This window comes from Pieris brassicae, chromosome 2 (genome assembly GCF_905147105.1).
Source record: "Pieris brassicae chromosome 2, ilPieBrab1.1, whole genome shotgun sequence".
In the NCBI taxonomy this organism is placed as follows: Eukaryota; Metazoa; Arthropoda; class Insecta; order Lepidoptera; family Pieridae; genus Pieris; species Pieris brassicae.
Window position 1 is genome coordinate 139288 of NC_059666.1, and position 21304 is coordinate 160591.

Here is a 21304-nt window from a genome sequence, read left to right on the forward strand (position 1 = left end):
ACTTAAGATGTCATGTGGAATATGGTGTAATGCTTGCAGCTCCTTACAAACGTTGTGAAAAACAAAAACTTGGCGATTAAAAAGATTGGCGGAGAGTTTATTGCCAGTTCTTCTCTTCCGTTCCACGCCCTTGATTTGAGAACTGGCAGTAAATGTAAAATTAGAAGAATTTTATATACATTTCTGTTTTTCATAAGTGTACATTGTTACCTATATGAATAAATGATTTTGAATTTTAATCTTGGTAATAATTTATAGTTAGATAATCAGCATTTTACACGCATAATTAAGAAGCTAATTACACAAATAAAAGCGCTCGGAACTCTAAATTGTTATCAGTGTCGAAAATATCACACCGAGCACAGGTGAGTAGTATAATAATATACCGACATTAACTATAATATAAGCCAAAGATTATTCAATTATCTTCTGGATGTATTAAGCCTTCAATATGATATAAAAGGACAGATCTGTTTTTAATTTTGGTAGTAGGTTTGGCTACAATAATAAACATTTTAAAGTCTATTAAAATCACAAAAACAGACTAGGAACATAAATAATGCTCAAAATAGTTTGGTATTACCACGATTACATCACATTTGCGAGACGCCAGCGATTATAAAATCACTGGTACTATGACTTAACACACCGCGGTGTGCATGTAAATGTAGCCGAATATTAATGACGATTGAACAACACGCTAGTTTATAAGATTAAATTATCTAAATTCGGTTTATTTTGTGTGCGAGGTGCCCGTCAAAAACTATTTTCGGATTTGTACATTATTATTTTAATGGACCTCTCATATCATGAAATATGATTTTGAGTGTAAGATAAACTTTATATATATATGCTATTGATGAAATCTAGAAAACTGCATCGTTCGTAATAAGTAACGTGTAGCGACACCTATATCTATGAGATGATGACCTTCAATAGCTTGAAGAAAGTTATTCGATCTCAGCCACTGGGGTGTTCATTCGAGTCAGTGGTTGGACTGGTCATGACTTTAGATTTGAGAAATAGCGGCACCTTCCTCCACATGCTTGCTTAAGTTACGAATCAAACCTCGTTGCCACATAAAAGCCAATTTAGATAAAAATTTCTAGGTTGCTTAAAATAATAGATGGGTTTTTGGTTTTGATGACAATAAACAGATTAGAAAAATGTCGTTCCTATATATTCTCCATTTTGGCAACATGAGTGAATCTAATGAATGAATTAAAAAGGAGAAATAAGTTAGCTTTTATGGACCTGATGCAGAGTCAGTAAGAGTACCGGAAAGTGAGTTAAAGCGTTTTAAATTCGTGAATTTTAAAGTGTAGAGTGTAACCTAGTTGTTGTCAACATGTCATGTATTGACGCAGCTGAAGAACTGCGAAAACAAAACAATTTCGTTCCAATTCACTTGATAGCACATGAGCTCACTTAAAGAAACTAATGTTCTCATTGGGGATTCTCTATTCAGACTGCTGCAGAAGGTGCTGAAGGCTGGATGGTGTTAATGTATCCGCCACATAGCCCTGACTTCAGGCTTTTAGATTTCCATCTGTTTTAGTCTTTTGAAAATTATAAAAAAACAACAACAAAGTACATACCAACTATTTCGCAAAACAATTACAGTTAAATTTCTGACAAAATATTAACTGTAAGTTAAACTATGTTATCCAGTGTTACAATTATTCCTTTAAACTTTTAATGTTGGTGTGATATCACTTCACCAACAGATGAATAATGAGTAACACATTATTCCCTACTGTTTAGGTATAACACATCGTTTAATTCTGTAAAAAAATTAATACACAATTGTACCAATAAAAATATATGGATCAAATACAATACAGAAATAGTAAGTTCTGTCGCTATCAAGACTCAACCGCCGAGTGCTGACATTACCATTCCCGCGCAATCGCTTGTCGTGTATGAACGCTTACAGCGCGTTTACAAAATATCATCGTGTCTCGCGAGTGTAACGTTGAACTTAATTAGTATTAAATATTGTCAACAAAAATGGATCACAGTCATCATGAACATGGTGAGTTTTTGTGAATTATTATAGTAGTAACCTCTTATACGAAAACGATGTGTTATATTTACACAAATTAATTACGAATTTGTCAGTGCGATATTGTGAATAGAATTACTTTTACCAATAATCTACAAATTCGGTAAAAATAAGTGGTTTTCGTCATCATTTCGTTTTAATCTCGATCAAAGAATTGGTTTGCATTGCAGTTCCGGTTTTATAACAAAAACTTGTACGCATTTAACGTTGTTCTAAGGAATAAGTTAATGTTAACATACAATGTACACATAAGTTATTCGATAATAAATTATCCTCGTATTATTAGTTATTTTGATACATGTTATGTAATCATGCCATGGCTGATTCCAATGTCATTTTTAAAAGTTTCTTTATTATTACCACATCGTACTCTTTTGTTTAATTTAAATCAAAATTTAAACGTGATGTTGTGACGTAATGTAACCTTTGCACAGTATATAATTACTTCTTTAGGTCGTAGCTATCATTTGCGCGCACGCAATGTCTGAAACCTAGGATTAACAAAAATGTATTGTATTAGGCAAAAACCGATATTTATTTTGTCCGTTTTAAGGATACAGATAGTGAAACATAAAAGATATTTAAAACTTAGTACTACCTATGTAGTTCCTATACTAACATATGGATCAAGCTATGGCGCCCACTAAAGTGCAGCAAAGATCGATGAAACGATGTATAGGGAAGAAAAGAATAGACAAAATAAAGAAGACAGACAGCTTTAAGAAAAACGACTAAGGTAACAGATGTAACAATAAAAACAAATAATAATACTAAAGTGGAAATGGGCGGGGCACATGGCAAGAGGAACATAATAAAAGAGCAAGAAAGTACAAAACCAATAACCGCAAAAGAGAAAGACAATTTAGAAGACCAGATTAAGGAAAGACCAGGCACATGGCAGAGAGTGGCACAGTGCAGACAGGAATGGCGGGATTGTACGAGGCATTTGCCAAAAAAGGTCACACGGATACCTAAAAAGAATAAGACGATATAAATATGTGTTTAAATGTAAGTATATATATGGAAATGAAATAAAAAATTGATAAGCCCGTTCACTAAATCTATTTTATGCGAATGATGTCCTTGTGAGTTTGAAGTAACAGTCTTGATATGGATGGCCAGTATCAGTGCCATGCATATTACAATAAACAGATAGTAATAATGCAATCCTAATCGTATCGTATTGTCATCGATCATTGAATTCAGAAGCTGATAGCTCGAGGACCGTTCCTGACACATGTCAATCAACATTTCGAATAAAATGAAGTATAAGAGAAACGTAAGAAACTGCTAAACGTAAGCTGTTGGACTCCGCTAATTCTTATGTACAAACAACATATTTGGAGATACCTCCTTTAACTTAACTTTTACATTATTTACTAGTTTCAATTTGATTCTTTGTTTCGGTTTCTATATACAGTACCTTAAGTGAATATCTAATCAGACAGATTTACTACTTAGATACAGATTAAAGATATAAACGTATAATTATTTCAATAAATTTATGTTGAATATTGATAAAGTTGCGATGTCGAAATGTAACCTTCACTGTGTACCTATTGCGTAGCGCACTGTAGGACAACCACTTTCAACCACAATAAGTGATAAAAAATATAGAGCTTGTAATTTGTTAAAAATGCTTTGGAAATTGATATTATTGTTAAGAACACGGTACATAAAGAGGAAAATTACTGGAATTTCTAATAATCAAAAATCTAAAACCTAATATTGGAAAAGTTCGTTTTGGTATAGTATATTAAACAATATTGATTTTTTTAATTTGTTCCGAAATTTGGATTTTATTTAGGTTAATTGTATATTAATGATTTTACTATATTAAAAACATTAGTAAATTTTAACTATTAGATAGTATAGAGATTATCCAAATTGATATATAGTTATTTTTTTGTATTATCATGCGAAAAACGTCTGAAATGTTGAGTCCGTTGTATGGCTAACAAGTGTAGCGGTTCAAATTAGCGATGTTTCGATAAGAAAGTGTGTATCGTAAAATTCTCTCCGCCTTTAGCGACGCTCGCGTACAGGGTACATACTTTGTTTTTAGATCCTAGTTTCGAGTGACAATAGTTATTTATATACATTGATAAGATTGAGGAAATTTCGTGTTTATAACGAGCAATCACAAGAACGATTAGATTGATTTCTATTTCCAAGTAGGTAAAGCAATTTCATAAAGAAATATAGTTTACAACTAAGCAGGATAGCGGAGTTCAACATCCGCAAAGCGCCGCACCCCGACGTACTTCGAAATTTACAACAAACTTACGGATGTGTTTGCCAAACATTTTGTAAATTGGCTAAATTGCTTGACTTTTCTTACGCTTTCACCGATAAACATGACATTCCGTGAAGTGTAGGTTTCAGTATTCGCCACAAATATCATCGCATGTTAAATATTAATATCATTTGTATGTACGTAAGTTACGTTTTCCTGTTGTCACCCAAACGGCGTGGACAGGATGCGGCCTATTGTCTTGTTAGTCGAGACTAGGCAGACTGATAGTGGGGCAGTCTCAATAAAATAATAGCGTGAAACCGTTGCAATAAGAAAACTTATTTAATGCACATATGTTGTGATCCTTATCAAGTTCACGCAACGATAAAACAAGTCTGAATCGAAAAACACAATGTAGTTTTTGCGTAAAATAGGACTTCTATGATAAAGAAAACTGAAAATAGATTTTCTGGATGGATGCTATTTAAAGACAACCATTTCAAATAATAAATTATATTTAAATGTGTTAATTAATCACGTATTGGTTTCCATTTACGTAGCACCTGTAACACGATAATGTTATGTATGACACGTTGCATCCTTGACACTAGCAAGGACACATGGGCGTCACCGGATCTGTGCGCATCTCGTTACCATACAGGTTTACTTTCCATATCAAACATAACACTTCCTTTAATAAGTGAAAATATCTTCTCACTATTGCTATAATAATTCTCACATAAATTCAATATATTTTAATTCCGTATATAAGAAAGTACCTTCTTAAAATACATATTAAGTTTCAATTAAATGAACACCATGTATGGATAATCCGAAGTACGCCTGAGGAGCGGTACTTTCAAGGTGAACCAGTTGCTACAATTACAAGAATCTTCTGCATAGTATACACATACAACATAATTAATATTGTTTTGAACAATTATTCTGTTGTATTTTACTTAAATTACACTAGTAGTGTGTAGACTGTAGGTATATATCGTTGTATCTTTGCGATAAAAACATCTTAGCTAAATCTAATTACGCTCTTTAGGTGGCTTTCAGTTCTCGATACGAAAATAGTTAGTCTACATAAAAAAAGCTGTAAGGAGAACTAAGTAGCACGAACATACGAAACACATATCTGTTATTATTTCAAATTCTGAAAATTGTTGTTTTGTATTATTGTTAAATTAACAGGTCTTCTAGACTTGTAATGTAAATAATACAAATAATTTATTACGTTGACAAACCACCTGTGCATTCATTGTGTAGTTAGAAATGTGTTTATTACGATCTCCGTAACCTTCATCGCCTCACAGAAGCCTGTGTTACCGTTTATTGCTCCAAAATACCCAGAGAATATAATATAATATGTATATTATACAGTATATTCTCTGTTTTTATCATTTTTCACTAAACTTATTAGATTCTAGTCTACTACTGTTTGTGATAATTAAAAAAAATATCTTATTATAAACACCTGCCTGCGATCATCTAAAGTTTTTACTTGACTAATCTTTTGATTGCCTACAAATTAGCAAAGCATTAATGTTACATTATTCTGATGATAAAAATATTAAATCAAGATATGCTTAGGTACTTTTTTTTGGACTTTGACCTAGTCATGCAATAAATATCCAAACACTTTAGTTGTAGTAGTTATATTACACAAATTTTAGTAGTAAAGCAATCTATTTAGACGGATGCATTATTAGTGTTTATCAAGTTAAATACGTAATAACCTTTATATTTCATGTATATTACAATACTCATAACGCCATACAGTTTGAAGTATTGGGATAAAAATAATAAGAGACACGTCGTAAAATTAAAAATCGCCATATTGAATACACTAATTACTACGCGGAGATATGCAACATGGAAAATAAAATTACTGTTTCTTCAGAAAAACTGCAATTGTGAATATTAATTTGACCTCAAATAACTTCTTCCTTACACTTCAAATAGAACAAAAACTGCTATACGACAGACAAATAAGTTGAAACGCACCAATTTATTTTGTTTGTAATATCGAGTATAGCTCGGAAATCTCACGTCACTCTACGTGTGTGCTGACGAAGTTATTACACAACGCATTACACAAGTAGGTACGACAAATTTCATAAATGTTTATTGCTCGATAAGGACTATTTAGTTAAGTTGCTGTTAAAGCGGTATAAAACACGCTCGTCTACTTATTTTTACTACTAAGATACGAACGAATAAGATATATTACGCAATCAAATATTTTTCAATATTTTTCTCTAAAAATAACGTCATAAACAAAGACTCCATCCATGACGTTTTCACACAAACTTCATCTAAATTTATCGAACTCCTAATTACCACTTAAATCTACCTAATTATTGTAGTTAGATACGCGTATTGTACAAGATAAGATAGTGGCTTTTACTTTAGATGGAATAAAATACAGCTATACAAACGTGCTCTACAGTGCTAACAAAATACTAGCTATAGGAAAATAATCGCTCTGAAATTATATAACAGCTAAATATATGTTTTTCCTAACATTAGGTGTATGTATTTGTATGATGTATACAAATAGTAAAAACCTTTATTAATGGCCAATTATTATATTATATTTATTATAGTCGAAGAAAATAGGAAAATAAACAAGAACGATTGATTAATGATTGAAAATATTTCTCATACTTAATAACGTGTTCTCGAGAATAATGACAAAAGTAGGAACTAGCGATGGAATCTTAGTTGCACCAAGATGCATTGCGCAACGTGTCCCGGCGAGGTGAAAGCGCACCTTGCACAATCCTATATTACCGAGTCTTTATATTCTTCGAAATATGGGTGATATTACCTTGGCTCGGCTAAGCTAAGTCCTATTGTGTTTCCTTTTTTGCTTTTGTGAGTAAAATTTGTATTTATATATTCAAAATTAATGACGAAATAGTTATTTGGCTAGATACTGGAACGAGTGTTTGAATTTACCAACTGCCAAGTGGTAAACAAACCTATGTACCGCCAATTAGCCAACAATAGCCTATGTGAACAATACCAGTTGCACCTACCTGAATACTCTGTGACTCATTGTATTTGTGTAACAATGTCACCTTAATATTTATCGTGGTTGTGGCATTTGCGCACATCAGGGAAACCACCGAAATTATAACATCATACATATAAATAAAATATTTCTAAATCAGAGCAGTACATTCAAATTTTAAATACTTTTATTAAAGCGTCATTCGTGTAACGTAGTGAGTTTTAAACCTGATTTTCTAAAGACTTATATTTTTTTCAGCAATGGACCCGACTCACGAAGGAGGCTGCGGTGGCCATGGCCATATGATGGTGGTAAGTGTTAATGTTTGAAACCCACTTTGACCCCGTTATTTAAATCTCGACTTGCAATAAATGCAAAGAAATTATAAGCAGTCCATATAGGTCCCACTACTATTAGGCCGTGTAACAGATTTACACTTGACCGGAATATAAAATAGAATCGTTGTTCTCTTATCATTACGAGCGTTATCGGTTCGTGCAATCGTGTCAAACCACCACTGCGGTCTGCAGAGGAACTGTAAGTATCGTTTAATGTTCGTGACGGCCACCACAGCGATAGAACATACATGATAAATAAATAATATTTTTTTACAAGAAAAAGTGACGTTACGAACTACGCAAATATTTTTTCGACAATTAATTATTTACGAAAATACACATATCGAGCAAAACGAAAAAGGTATGTTAAGAGTGAATACCAAATTATGTTCGTATGTATGATAAAGTTAGTCCAAACATTCTTTACACCAAGCATTCACATTCTCAAACAAAACAATGAAGTCGCGTTGCGTCGCTTGTAATGCTACAGAGGGACTGAGGGACTGAGGGCAGAAACACAGTGTTATAATGTTCTTGAAAAGTAGTTTATCTGCTAGGTCATAGGATAATAACAAATTGTAAATGTGCGTATAACAAGTACCTACCTTTACTGTATAAAGTAGTCTATAATTTTCAGAGCAGAGGGTTATGTTATATACATTTTATTATTTAGTATATAAGATTGAAGTAGGTACAAATAAAAAATAAAATTATAGTAGATACGGGCCATCTGCGCCACGCTTTGAATGTTAGATGTGTACCATATTCATTAATAAGTAAAATTCAGTTCCAGCACAGGACACTTTTAAACGCATTACCTCTGATTTCCAGTTCCATGCTGGAGTCGTCCAAGAAATTCTTTTCAAAGGATGGGAGACATCCAACGCACTGGAGTTATTCGGCTCGGCCGTTGCCATTTTCTTGGCCGGCGTGCTATATGAAGGCTTCAAGTATTACAGGGAAACACTTTTTGAGTCAGCTGCCATGGCTGCAACCGCTGACTCACAAGTCAACATCGCCAAGAACGAAAATGGAACGAGATCCTGTCACACCAAACGGAGCCCTATGTTAGTATTCATTATTATCGTTTGTTAACCCAGCAGTATTCAATTATTACGCACCCATATACATCACCTAATTACGTCATGTAGGTATTGCTGTTTTTGATCTATCTTATACTCAAAAAATATTCGACAGTATACTTGATAGTTCAAAATCATGCTAACTGATGAATAAGAGTTCGTAGGAAATACTTATATTTGTGTCCTTTTTCAGATATACGATGTTTTCAAGTGGCCACGTTTACCAGACGCTGCTGTATTTTGTACAAGCCTGGGTGTCATATGTCCTTATGTTGATATTCATGACGTATAATGTATGGCTGTGTCTTGCGTTGGCGCTCGGTTTGGCGGTCGGCTATTTCCTCTTTGGTTGGCGCAAAACTACTGCCATAGACAATAGCGAGTGTTGCATGTAAATAAATGAAAACTCATTTAGTTAAATAATTCATTCATTATGTTTAGATTTTTTGTGAGATGCCTTGAGGTTGACTATTAAAATAATAAACAAAACAATTGCAATAAAAAAGTTCAGAGCCATATTACAGTTAAAATATTGTAATAATTAGTCATAAGAATATTTATGTATGAGATCTTGCCAATAGAAATTAGTTTCTAACATTCCATGAACCAGACATTCAAGTTGAAGGCTTACTTATAGATATTTTTGTATTATCGTAAGATACAACCGCTACTAAAATCCTATTTTAAGTACTTTTGTAGGAATACTATAATAAAACCTCGACGATAACGAGAGTTCGACATTTCTCATTGGAAGTGTAAATTTTGATCATTTTTACAATATAAATATACATCTTTAAAAGGAGATTTTTACCGTTGTTATTTTTAACAAAAATTAACATTACACCTCATTTTATTGTTTCAATATAACACATTTATATTTGTAACACTACTAGACTGAGGATGTTGCCACACATTTATTCCATGTTAATTAGCAGTATTTGTATTATATTATAGATTATACGACGATATACCTATAGGTATGTCGTATAATCTTGTTTTAGATTCAAATAGATACCTACGTTAATAAATTGTCTAAGCACTTTGTGATATAATGACTTCGTAGAATTTAAAATATACTATAGTTTTATTGTTACGAACGATTAAATAAAATTTATTTTATATATTTTTAATTCTTATTTAAAATGTTGTAAAAGGAGTAGTAGTTCCATTTATTTTATCTATCTAATAAAACAGAAGCAAACGATTATTAATAATTTCCTTCCCTTGTTTCCTTGTCATCATCATCAGTCATCATAACAAATTCTACTTATATCCATAATTATTGATATAGTGTAAAAGTAAAAGAGTTATCTTCTTTTATTATTATCAGTAACATACAAAAAATATATTTTTATTTACTTTCTCTATGAACTGTGTCTGTTTTCCATGTGTCATATACATACTAATTTTTAAAAAACCACTGAACCTACTGATTTTATAGATTTAGTATAGTTTGAATAGTTAGTTTCAACAAGGTATCAGAATGGAGGAAGAATTAAAAATTTCGGAATTTGAAGATCCAATTATATTATTCATAATACAAATCTTCACAGCTCTTAGATCTTTTCCTTTACAAGTACTTTGGTCTTAACTCCGTGGAACATTACATTTTTGTTTAGTCAGAAAACTATCGGTATTTAAACAAAAACAAAAAGCGGCGCGCCTTTTAATATTCTATCGCAAATGTGATGGAGACAAGGAGGATTTTACCCAAATAAATAATGTTAGAACTTGCTACTTTGTTGTTATATATGTGGTGATAGCCTAATAGTATGAATCTTTATATCCAATATAATAAATCAAGTAGTTTTACCGATAAGGACACATGAAAGACGTTGTAGTTTATATTTTCGTCTTTACACAGGCCAGGAATTTCCAAACAATGTTTTCCTCCGCCCTACGAATAAGTGTGAATTGCGCACATAGAAAGATTGTTTTTATTTTTCTAAAGTTTTGTATTTGCGTTTTGAGGTTCTATTTTACCGAATGATATAGAAATATATTATAATTCGATAATACAGAATACATAAACTAAAGAGCACTGTATTGTGTTTATTTTATAATTGTCATTTTATTAATCAATCCCGTCAATTGTCAGTACTGAGTAAACTGTTAGAATCTGACAGACACAAATCACAAGTCCATAAAATGTTTCATGTTTTGTCTTGGTATTTTACTTGTTGATATTAAAGGTAAATTCAATAAAAAGTAAGTGAAAAGTGATAATTAAAAACGTTAAGTGGATATGAAACAGTGGTACAATTAAATATCCGAAGTCAAAACAGTTTTTTCCCGTTTTTGGGCAGCAACCGACCAGGTAACGGTATTTTTTATGTTGACGACGTACTAAGTTCTCGTGGACCATTTTATGGATTTGTATTGCTTGAGAATAATAAGTTTATGAAACTACATCTTAAGCGTAAATTATTGAATATTGATCTTCATATTTTCATCGTTAAATATTATCCTAATATTTTTCTCATGTTCGCAAATGGGTACCATTATGGAATTCTACATTTTTCTTTATTTCTGTGTTTATAAATGAACATCCTACCTGTTTTATGTTATTAGCTCCAAGCATTTTGTTCTAAATTTATTTAGTCAGAAAGCTTTGCCTATATTACGTGTTTTATAACCCCATGTTATAGCTATTCTAAATATTTATGATTTTTATAGAATTTCATATAAATGTGCTCCCAAAAGGTGAACTGTTGTGTTGTTATTTCTTTATTTTTATTTTTAACACCACATTCATAGTAGGTTACTTTGTGGTACTTGACTTTTTCATCAATTATAATATTTGGCTCAACCGGCATCCACACATCTGGTATAAGAGTTGTGGTTATTGGTGTAGGATCACTAAAATAGAGATAGGCAATTAGAGGTAAAGTGTTTTTATCACATTATCTGTAACACAGATCTTTTTTTCAAATAGAATACTATATGTATATGTTGTCAGTGGTCCACTTTAAATTTGACACTTACCCTAATTTAATAAAATTACTCCACATATTCTTTAAAATGTCTCCAATATCTTGAGTATTGTCAACATTGTCAGAAAAAACTAATTTTAAAACATTTCCATAATTGCCTTTAAACACTCGCTCATATTCTCTGTGTGAGAATTTCATTAAAAACACTGGATTGCTGTTATTGTATGCATAAAATGCACTTGACTTGACAACTGGGTATTCCATAAAAATGTCATTTACATAATCTCTGTAACATTGAATTATATCTTCCTCTGTGAGAACATTACCAAAATAAAAACTTTTTGTCAGTTTCGCAACCTTTTCTTGTACAGATGTATCTATAGCTAAATTATTTGGTAACAGGTGTCCAAAATTTTCCGGTATACTTTGAAATATTTTGTTGTTATTAATCACATCTATTTCTTTTGTGTCACTATAAACAATTAACATTGGTATTTGTACTGATTTTCTAAGTTTTATTAAGTCTATAGGATCATCATTAAAAAGAGAATATAATGAAATTTTCTCGATACATGGCATAAATATCGGAGTTATGTTTAGAAAATTCATTACAGATATGGTTTGAAAAAATGTTTCCATGTTTTTGGTGGTTTTGTCTCCCCGATAACCCAGTTCTTGTGCTGCTTTCATTGCAATTTTTACTGGACTATATGTTATAGATGAAGGTGATAAAACTGACCCTGATTCTAAAATAGCCTTGTGGAATAAACCATCAGCTATCCCTGAAAGTAATAGAATCTCAATCGAGACTGAGCCACTCCCGGTTCCATAAACAGTGATATATTGAGAATTTCCATTAAATTTTATTATATTTCTGTGTATCCAGTATAGTGCGGCTACTTGGTCCTTTAAACCTGCATTTCCAGGAATTCCTGGTGATTGCAGACAGAGAAAACCTGGAGCTCCTATTCGGTAATTAACTGTCACAACAATAATCCCTTGTTTTATAAAAAATGGTGGTGGATGGTGATAGCCCCAACTGTAAAAGTAAAGAAAAGTATTAACAGAGTTGATTTTAAAATTGTATTCATAGAAAACAGTGAATTTCAATTCTTTAGTTTAAAAATTTGCCAGAATCTAGAAATCTTACAAGTTATGTGCTAATAAACCTATTCCTAAATAACTTTTAAATTTATATATACTTAATTTTGATACATTACCCACTTTGAAAGAATCCATCGTGAAAATGTACTAGTACTGGCATGTTAGTTAGATTGTCTGGTATAAATAAATTTAATACTAAACAATCTTCACTTCCATTTTCATTATCTTGTGGGCATTTTAATTTATATATAGCTTCAAATATACCATCCCATTGTACTGGAGGCTTAGGTGCCTGTAAATGTAATTAATTTTTCGTCATAAATTTTCTTTCATTGCCAATTTGTACTCAAATTATATAGCACATACAATGTATATTGTGCAGTGCTTGATATATTTTATTAAAGAAAAGACCTTTCAATAACCAAACCAAATTGTTATTTTTAATTATTTAGAACAGTATCCAAATTTGACCTTGACCATTCTAAATTAAAATCACATTTCCGAAATTGAATGTAGTATTTATTTGTAATAGCAAAAAGAAATTTAAGTCGTTGCTTTGTCATGACGCATCACACAAATTCGATTACTTTATGGGGTCGGCACTAACAAATGAGTTTGCTGACCTTAAATCTGTCGTAGCCAGTGGGCGGGCGGGCGTAAGGCACTCCAAGGAATGCGAAATGCGGTGGGTTTGATTTGTAATACCCTCGCACGATTCCCTGGGTTGTTTTGACATCCCAGTGACGCGCCAGTAACTCTACATACCCGATGACAAGATATTGTATTAATATTACTAGAATAATTTCTCGCAGTAACATTTTAAGAGTACTGAATGTACGATAGAAAATGACCATTCACCACGATAGAAAATGACCATCAAAGTGGATGTGTATATGAACTGAGTTATCATAACATTGTACAATCCAATAACAAAATTATTGTTGTACATACACTAGGCTAAGTAAAACCACTAATGCTCGTTAATAATGATTTTTATTTGATTAAATATTCAATGGAATTAAATTTATAAAGTTGTTAATGCGATGTTTGATGTGACTAAACTAATGAGGATAACAAGTATCGAAGATTTTACAGTGGATCCAAGATTGGTTTCTACAAAGTATCGTTCGTATATTTCATCCCAAAGTTTCATCCTCTCGGCGTGAAGTTTGTTGGTTAATGTGATTTTCGCGCCTATCATTAAAGATTTTTCATTCCCTTCGGTTGCATCAAAGGCTTTCCAATCAACGTTTGAAGCTGAGGGAATTCTGTAAATAATAAAACATATGTAAGTTTTTAAAATACACGCGTCGTTTCAATTCGAATATACAAAAGTAATGGACTAAACCATACCCATTTCTAATGAAGTTCGTCCAAAGCGTTCGAATTGTATTAGCTGCTGATTCGTTTTCATTAACATTCCCTTCTTGTGTCTCTACTTTGTGTTCTTGTTGCATGGTACTTTGAGTAAAGATATAACGCAGAGAATCTCCCTTTGGTGTTCCCGGAATAGGGTTTTGCTTGTCTCCCGTGTAGGACAATTCGTAAAAATAAACCGTTCCACCTGCTTTAGTTAAAAGTCTCGCTTCGCGAATACCTGGATTTAAATAAGTCGAATCTGTGAAGCAAAGAGATATTCTTTCCAATAAATTTATTGATATATCACTGTCACCGAAGTATTGTCTTTTAACTTTTTCAATAACTTCTCTTTCTTGATTTCCTTCAAACCTAAGGTCGGTTGGTAAGATAAGTGATAGATTATTTCGAAACTCTTGTATGTCAACATCGTTTAAGTCAGTTACATAATCCATTCCAGCTTGGTTAGTAGAGCCTATCATTAGCGGTATGTCAATCTTTTGTGTCTGCAGCAAATTCCAAAAAGAATTTGTTATAAACCTATTGTCAATGCAAGGTTTGAAATGGATTCCTCGACCAGATGTTATAATAGACTGTACACCGTCATTTACGTTAACCTTTCCGTCAGCTGTTCTTAATGGATCTCTATCAAGAGCCTTATGAGATAAAGCGAAACCGCTTTCAGTTATACCTTTGGAAATATACTTTGAGGTTTGATTTACTAGTACCAGAAAATCAACTAATATGCCAGCAGTGTCGACACCGCTAACAACAATGTTCGAAGTGTTTCCACCGAAAGCCTTGATGTTGTTTTTGACCCATTGCAACGCGAGTGCTAGATCTTTGATTCCAGCGTTGCCTGGAACTGTTTCGTTTTGCCAGCACATAAAACCCAAAGGTCCAAGTCTGTAGTTGGGTAGCACGACAATAATTCCTTCGGAGACTAGTTGTTGAGGATTGTACACTTCTGGATCTCCGCTTCCTGACACAAAATCGCCGTCGTGTATGTGAAAAAGTACGTCTGCATTTTCTACTCCTATTTTAGCAAATACACTGAGTGTAAGACAATCATTGTTACCTATATACTCATCGTTTTGTTGTATTTGAGGACATTTAGAAGAATGTCTGTCCTTAGACAGAATCGTTTCCCAAGCTTCTGGCTTGACAGGCTCCTAATAAAGAGAAATTAAAAAAATATGGTATTAGCTCTCTCCAATCTTACCACAAGTAAATCTTAAGAAATCTTTTTAAAGTTTGAAGTCGAAATAAGCTGGACTTGTAATTTCTTCGAGTAATAGTATAGTTTTCATGCAGCCATAACTATTTAATGCCATCGATTTTGTATGAGTATAGAATATATAAAATGAAGTTTCTCTTGACTAAATTAAATTTAAGTTAAAAGTCATGCAAAAAACGCGTGCGTTCGCGAAATCGTCACACTCGTGAAAAGATGCTCAATGAAATACCTGAAATGGATGATTGGTGTCGAATTGTCCATAAGGGATGTCAAAGTATTGTAAGATATCCGTTTGGCCGAGTGCCACACCACGAACAGGTCCACTCTCAGTCGTAATAGGATCTACATCTTGCCTCCCGCTAACATTATTTTCCACAGATAAGGCGTAGGCCGGAATTAGCAAACAAAGTAGTATAATCATTTCCACACGATATTATTCAATATGCTCCGAAAGAGTTACCATGTGTTTGAACTGTGATAGTCAAAATGAAAACAATAAAACACAGTGCTCCTCTACATATACGTCGTAACATATTCAATCACGTCGGGTACAGTCAGGTGAAACGTTTTGTGAAGCTTCGCATTAGATAATTGTATAAATTCACTAAATTAATCATTTGAAAATAAATTATGTATGTATATTTAAACTGACTAGCGAGGGCATAAGGGCGTATAAGGAAGTCAGTCACGATATGATGTGTCTATTTTTCATTTTGTGTTGTAAAAATATTGACTTCAATTAGGAAAATACTTATTGTCTAAAGTCTTACCCGACCAATCGTAAATTGGGATTTGAAAATTGTAACACGGACTTGTTTACGTGATTGTATTGAGAGCTTTCAGCCCATATCGAACGATCATCAGAAACACTTGTCGTGATAAGATAGACATAGCTTTGTATGCGCTTATCTTGTAACGAAATATAGGATAGATAATCTCTCATATTGGTTAGATATTTTAGTTGTTGCTATACAGGTGTCCCAAAAAAGAGTGTCAAGCGTTTGTCCTGAGATAGAGCACCCTTAGAGGAACCCGAATAACCCCTATGTATGTTCTACGATTTTTGTAGTACAGGAGTTATAATTTTATTTCTGTTTTTTTGGTGAATTTCCGCTTTTTAGGTATTTGTTGGGTGAATCTTTGATAATAATAAAGATACACAAGTGTTTTTCTTTTTATTACTTAGCATAAACTCTAGCCTATTTGACATAAAAAAATATTCATGATATTGTGTTGGGGAATCGGATAGAAAATGCCGTAGATTTATTCAAGGGTTTATTTCTTGATAAATCAATGAGGAATTTATGAGCACAAATTACTTGCAGAAATGCACTAATTATACACACAAAAACTATCACTTATTACTCCACTTATGCACACTTCACACAGTACTTTATCACTTCATCGCTTCGGTGTTTCTCTCTTGTTATCGCATTCCAAACTAAAGGCGACTAGTCGCGGTTTGGCTCGCTTATATATCCCTGGGAATAATTCTAAACAATATTCGAGAACTTTCTAGGCGGGCTTGCTACTGAGTAGCGATTGCACAATTCTAGAACGTCCGCACTCTTTGTCTCTTTCGCACATTGCTCCGTCCTTGTCGTACGGCGTTCTAGAGTGCTCTGTCTAGTTTCGAGAAAGTTCTGATCTTCTCTCTCTCTCTCTCTCTCGTATTATTTCGTCCTTGTCTCACACCTAGAATGTTTGGTCTAGAATATTCCTTCATCAAAGGGGTATACCTAGGCCTGAAAACGGGTCTTCTGAAAACTGCACCACTCTACTACACATGTTCTGAAACCGACTGAAAAAAAGGTTTCAGCTTCCTGAAAACTAGGGTAACATTATGAAAATTACAATTTTCTAATATGGGATTAACCCTCTCCTGAAACGGTCAGAAATCACATTACAGCCTGCTGAAAAGTTCTCTAACTAGTGGAAAAATCTAGAAACATTGCAGTCGACTCGTCTCCGTAACAATATTATTTACGAAATAGAAAACAAAAATTGGACTTTTAAGGCATTTTAAAAATATTAGAAGAATTATATTTTTATTCAAATGTATTCTCAGGTTCCTCTAAGGGGTTGATTTATCTCTGGACCACCGCTTGACACTCTATTCGGGGACAACCTGTATATATTGATACAACCTATATATACTAAAGTTCTGTCGGCTCATTGATTTCATTATGAATTTTAGCTATCTTGACTAATATTTTTTCTCTTTATAGGTAAGCCATTACTTGGTGAAACGTGCACTGTATGTCATATATTTGAGAAGTTGTCACTTTTAAAATAGAAAAAGGTAAGAGGTTTTAATTCTCTTGATTTGATGAAACAAAAACCCCGGTTTTCGCATTTTTTACAAATAAAATTATATATTTGATATAGACACGCTTAAAAAAACATGTATCGAATCAATGTCTTCTAAAGAAATACTTTTCATACGTTTCACCCCACATGTCTGCGTGTCGATGGTGCGGAAAATCTATCATTCTAGGCTCTGTCTGTATGTCCAGTAGTCGAGGCTCATAGGGATCCAGAGGACTCCATTGATATACATTATGTGGACTATTCGGGTTTCTAAAACATAATTTTAATGAATAAGAATATTTGAGTACATGTATTACATACACATAATGTATCCCTGTGATTCATCTGTGTTGGTTTATATTTTTCAACTCGGACCAGTAGTTCCTGGGATAAGCGCGTTTAACAAAACAAACAAACACTTTACGACAGATATTCTGACGGATCATTGGAATGGTCGCGTTTTTTAATATCTAAAATATTACTTCTATAATACCAACAGAAAGATACCTATATACGGTCGATGCCTGTGAATCAAATTCCTTTATTGGCACAAAACAGTTAAATTAGTAGATACAATGTTAATTAACAATTCCACGAGCAATGGAATGCCTCAGGACTGAGGCACTCCTCAGGAGGCATTAGACTGAACTCCGGCTAAATAAATGTTAAAATTAAGCACTGCATTTTCCGATCAACCTACAGGTTCTTAACGAAGTTAGTCCACAGCTTTATAAGATGCTGATGAACTGTCGCATCATCCCCGTCAAAGTCGACCACATCGTTTGGAAAGAGGTAGCCCAGTTCATCCGAGTGAGCGGCGCCAGTTTTCTCCTCGCCACTCTCAATTTCCACTCCAACTCTTCCCGAATGTGAGAATTGGTAATAGTAAACCGGCGCAGTGGCTGCGTGAAATATTGCACTGCGATGTATGTGGCACATGAAGTAGATATCCCTAAAAGGCACACTTTTTTATCATTTAAATAGTAATAAATAGCCAACATCTAAAAATCTGCGTCGTCTAAATAAATACTGACATCTTGTGTCCCATAGAAACATAATTTTAACCTACTAAATGACCAATTTCCTCATAAAATAAGTTAAGAATCACCTGTGGTATTCCAACATTGAGCTGACAGTCATATTATCTTTAAAGTAGGTGTCCGTTAGCTGTTTACTCAGCGGGTGCATTTCTCGTTCGTTAGTTAATTGTAACTCCATAGGAAACAGGAACATAACATCCCTTGTCATTTTCTTAACAGCTTTTATCTGTTTTAACATAGAAACAAATACATAAGCTTCGTTCGAGTTATATCCGATTATCGTTGGAACGGATGTAAATTTCCCTTTTATAAACGAATTGAATGGTGCTTCTGAAAGCAGTGTTTCTTCATGTTTAAACTCCTTTTCCTTGCAAATACCAAATGGATAATATGGGACGCCGAGCTCTTCCGAATTGAATACTACATCCGGTATGGCTGATTTTAACAGTGACTGTGTTCCGTTCATGGTAATTTTCATATAGTCTGTCTTATCATTTGCGTCATAGTTAAACGCCCACGGTGCTAAGACAGTGCCGCTTTGTAATATTATTCCATGATAAAGGCCTCTAGCCATTGAGGAAAGGGTAAGTGTCTCCACCATTGCAGCGCCGAAGCTCTGTCCGGCCACGACCACCCTGTGAGGATTTCCCTTAAAAGCAACAATGTTATCCCGAACCCACCTCAGGGCGAGGACAATATCTTTCACTCCAGCGTTTCCAGGGATTTGATCTTCCTGCGAGCACATAAAGCCTACAACTCCTAACCTAAAGATTTTTTAGACTCATTATTAGGAAAATAAAAAAAGTAAAAGTATGTATTCTATCATCTTTAACATACCTGTGTCTTACAATAACGACTATGATGCCTTCCTGAACCAACTTTCCAGGGTGGTAATCGCCGCTGCTTCCCTTCACCCAGACGAGAATGGGGAATGATTTACCCACCTTTGGTAAATGCACGTCCAATTGTAAACAATCTTGAACCTCCGAGCGCTGTGTGCAGTAAGAATCTCGGGATTCCCTTATTCCCGTCCACGTTGGCGCTATTCCAGCTTTCTAATTTAATTTAAAACACGTAAAAGTTATAAACTTTACCCGATGTGACCTTTATTTTTTACACTGTTCTTAATAGGTAACTTAAAATAATTTAAAAAGGTGCCAAATACGTATATATAGATATGGATTTTTTATTTTGATTATATTAATCATAATAATTTAAGGAAATTGGAGATGATGTAAGAAAAATAAAGATGAAAACTTTGCTATTGATTTTTAATAAGGCGTCATTTTTTTTAAATGTGCATAAGCGTTAACTAATATTGAAAGGTATAAATCTCGAAGCAGATAAAATTTAATGTATCCTAACCAGATTGACATGTTCGATGTTAAGATTTTACTCTATATTATTAAATGCGTTTTTTATGTAACAAGAGGCAAACGGGCTGAAGGCTCACCTGGTGTTAAGTGATACCCACCTGGCTGATACTACTGACACTGCCAGAAGGCTCGCAACTGCGACCTTTTAAGAATTGGTGTGCTCTCTTCTTGAAGGACCTTAAGTCGAATTGGTTCGTTAATACTTCAGTGGCTGCTGGCTCCACATAGTGTGGAGCGGGCAAAAACTGCCTTAAAAAACGCTGAATTGTGGAACGATGTCGAGGCAGACTACGAAATTCCACCCATGATGAAACTCAGCTGCATGTATTAGCCCGAACAACTCCTCTGAACACTCTCCATGATAAATCGTCGTCGACGATTCGAATCGCTCTTCGTTAAATACGGTCAAGCAGAAGGAGCTGTAACCGAGTGCCTCCCACCCAGAGGTGAGAAGAATACTCCATGTGGGCAGAATTTGCGCTTTATAAAGTTGCAAGAACTCAAGCTTCTTACAGGCTAACTTAGCCTTTCCTTCCTAATGACCGCGAAACCGAACGTCGTTCGATATGTCAACGCTCAGTATTCCGATGCTAGCCTAGCTTTAAGGAGAGTCTCGAAAAGAGGAGTAGCGACAAAGAGTGTTTTCTTAGAGGAAACACGCGAACTTTGCTTAAATTGGACTAGATTTAGTCTACCCCAGTCCGGGACAGGTTCAGACACAAGTTTATTCCGGTACTCATCGACAACTGCCAGAGAAATACCTGCCCGGCCAGTGTAAAGAGCCCCAGTGCTGTCGTATAGCAGTTACAACATATCATTAATATGCGGACTGCTTAGGATCGAAGATTAGGACACAGCCTTTTGGGACTCCAGCGTTTATGGAGTTAGGGTCTGACCGTGCTTCGTTGATGAAGACCTTAATGCTCCGATCAGCGGGAAAGCTGGAAATCCAGGTGTATAATTTCTCGAGAAGCAAGTGTGTGAATCAACTATACCTTATACCTTCCATTTTTCTTTGCTGAAGCGTAGGGCACGCCTATATAAGAAATATACCCATCGCGTTCGAGCCCCCGCATCTTTCCCTGGGCCATCATTACAATACTTTGGAATGACAAATGCACAGATAACGTTAAGGCACAATAAAATGTTAGAAGAGACATTACTCTGCAACCTTTCTTTACCACTGTTGCATGTAAAATATAAAA

At 34.0% G+C, this 21304-nt stretch overlaps 5 protein-coding genes across 6 annotated transcripts in view; 2 read left to right on the forward strand and 3 right to left on the reverse strand.

The window, feature by feature from the left end:
- Positions 1-1884: 1884 nt before the first annotated feature.
- On the forward strand, positions 1885-9545 carry LOC123720343 (high affinity copper uptake protein 1). Its single transcript, XM_045676906.1, has 4 exons — positions 1885-2035; positions 7582-7634; positions 8493-8728; positions 8937-9545. Exons 1-4 carry the CDS (start codon positions 2011-2013, stop codon positions 9136-9138), a joined length of 516 nt encoding a protein of 171 aa, XP_045532862.1. The 5' UTR covers positions 1885-2010; the 3' UTR covers positions 9139-9545.
- Positions 9546-10857: 1312 nt separating this feature from the next.
- The window catches only part of LOC123720500 (serine/threonine-protein kinase D1), a 30117-nt gene continuing 19670 nt past the window's right edge, over positions 10858-21304 (forward strand). The window contains exon 1 of one of the 2 annotated variants that reach the window (XM_045677130.1): positions 10858-11060. The gene's annotated coding sequence lies outside the window, so the exon portion shown is untranslated. The remainder of the gene's footprint in view (positions 11061-21304) is intronic. The other variant, XM_045677132.1, reaches the window with a different exon arrangement.
- LOC123720184 (cholinesterase-like) lies at positions 12185-13598 on the reverse strand. The gene is made up of 4 exons (XM_045676713.1): positions 13404-13598; positions 12897-13072; positions 12416-12715; positions 12185-12200 (listed from the first exon to the last, which is right to left on the reverse strand). The coding sequence occupies exons 1-4, from the start codon at positions 13596-13598 to the stop codon at positions 12185-12187; spliced, it is 687 nt and encodes a 228-aa protein (XP_045532669.1).
- On the reverse strand, positions 13763-16152 carry LOC123720502 (para-nitrobenzyl esterase-like). The gene is made up of 3 exons (XM_045677134.1): positions 15603-16152; positions 14134-15308; positions 13763-14048 (listed from the first exon to the last, which is right to left on the reverse strand). The coding sequence occupies exons 1-3, from the start codon at positions 15792-15794 to the stop codon at positions 13805-13807; spliced, it is 1611 nt and encodes a 536-aa protein (XP_045533090.1). The 5' UTR covers positions 15795-16152; the 3' UTR covers positions 13763-13804.
- On the reverse strand, positions 17788-20459 carry LOC123720186 (pyrethroid hydrolase Ces2e-like). The gene is made up of 5 exons (XM_045676716.1): positions 20451-20459; positions 19561-19778; positions 18792-19487; positions 18384-18635; positions 17788-17953 (listed from the first exon to the last, which is right to left on the reverse strand). Exons 1-5 carry the CDS (start codon positions 20457-20459, stop codon positions 17788-17790), a joined length of 1341 nt encoding a protein of 446 aa, XP_045532672.1.

What these genes read in the sequence shown, in the direction of transcription:
- LOC123720186 (XM_045676716.1), bottom strand. An exon ending in GTCGTTATTGTAAGACACAG is followed by an intron (nt 19,488 to 19,560) that starts GTATGTTAAAGA and finishes AAAAATCTTTAG; the next exon opens with GTTAGGAGTTGTAGGCTTTA. An exon ending in ACTAACTTCGTTAAGAACCT is followed by an intron (nt 17,954 to 18,383) that starts GTAGGTTGATCG and finishes ATTATGTTTTAG; the next exon opens with AAACCCGAATAGTCCACATA.
- LOC123720502 (XM_045677134.1), bottom strand. Translation starts at nt 15,794, where the DNA reads ATGATTATACTACTTTGTTTGCTAATTCCGGCCTACGCCTTATCTGTG. An exon ending in ACACCAATCATCCATTTCAG is followed by an intron (nt 15,309 to 15,602) that starts GTATTTCATTGA and finishes TCTCTTTATTAG; the next exon opens with GAGCCTGTCAAGCCAGAAGC. An exon ending in ACGAACTTCATTAGAAATGG is followed by an intron (nt 14,049 to 14,133) that starts GTATGGTTTAGT and finishes TATTATTTACAG; the next exon opens with AATTCCCTCAGCTTCAAACG.
- LOC123720184 (XM_045676713.1), bottom strand. Translation starts at nt 13,598, where the DNA reads ATGTTACTGCGAGAAATTATTCTAGTAATATTAATACAATATCTTGTC. An exon ending in CTGGCTACGACAGATTTAAG is followed by an intron (nt 13,073 to 13,403) that starts GTCAGCAAACTC and finishes TTACATTTACAG; the next exon opens with GCACCTAAGCCTCCAGTACA. An exon ending in GATGGATTCTTTCAAAGTGG is followed by an intron (nt 12,716 to 12,896) that starts GTAATGTATCAA and finishes TTACTTTTACAG; the next exon opens with TTGGGGCTATCACCATCCAC.
- LOC123720343 (XM_045676906.1), top strand. Translation starts at nt 2,011, where the DNA reads ATGGATCACAGTCATCATGAACATG. An exon ending in GCCATGGCCATATGATGGTG is followed by an intron (nt 7,635 to 8,492) that starts GTAAGTGTTAAT and finishes TCTGATTTCCAG; the next exon opens with TTCCATGCTGGAGTCGTCCA. An exon ending in CACACCAAACGGAGCCCTAT is followed by an intron (nt 8,729 to 8,936) that starts GTTAGTATTCAT and finishes GTCCTTTTTCAG; the next exon opens with ATATACGATGTTTTCAAGTG.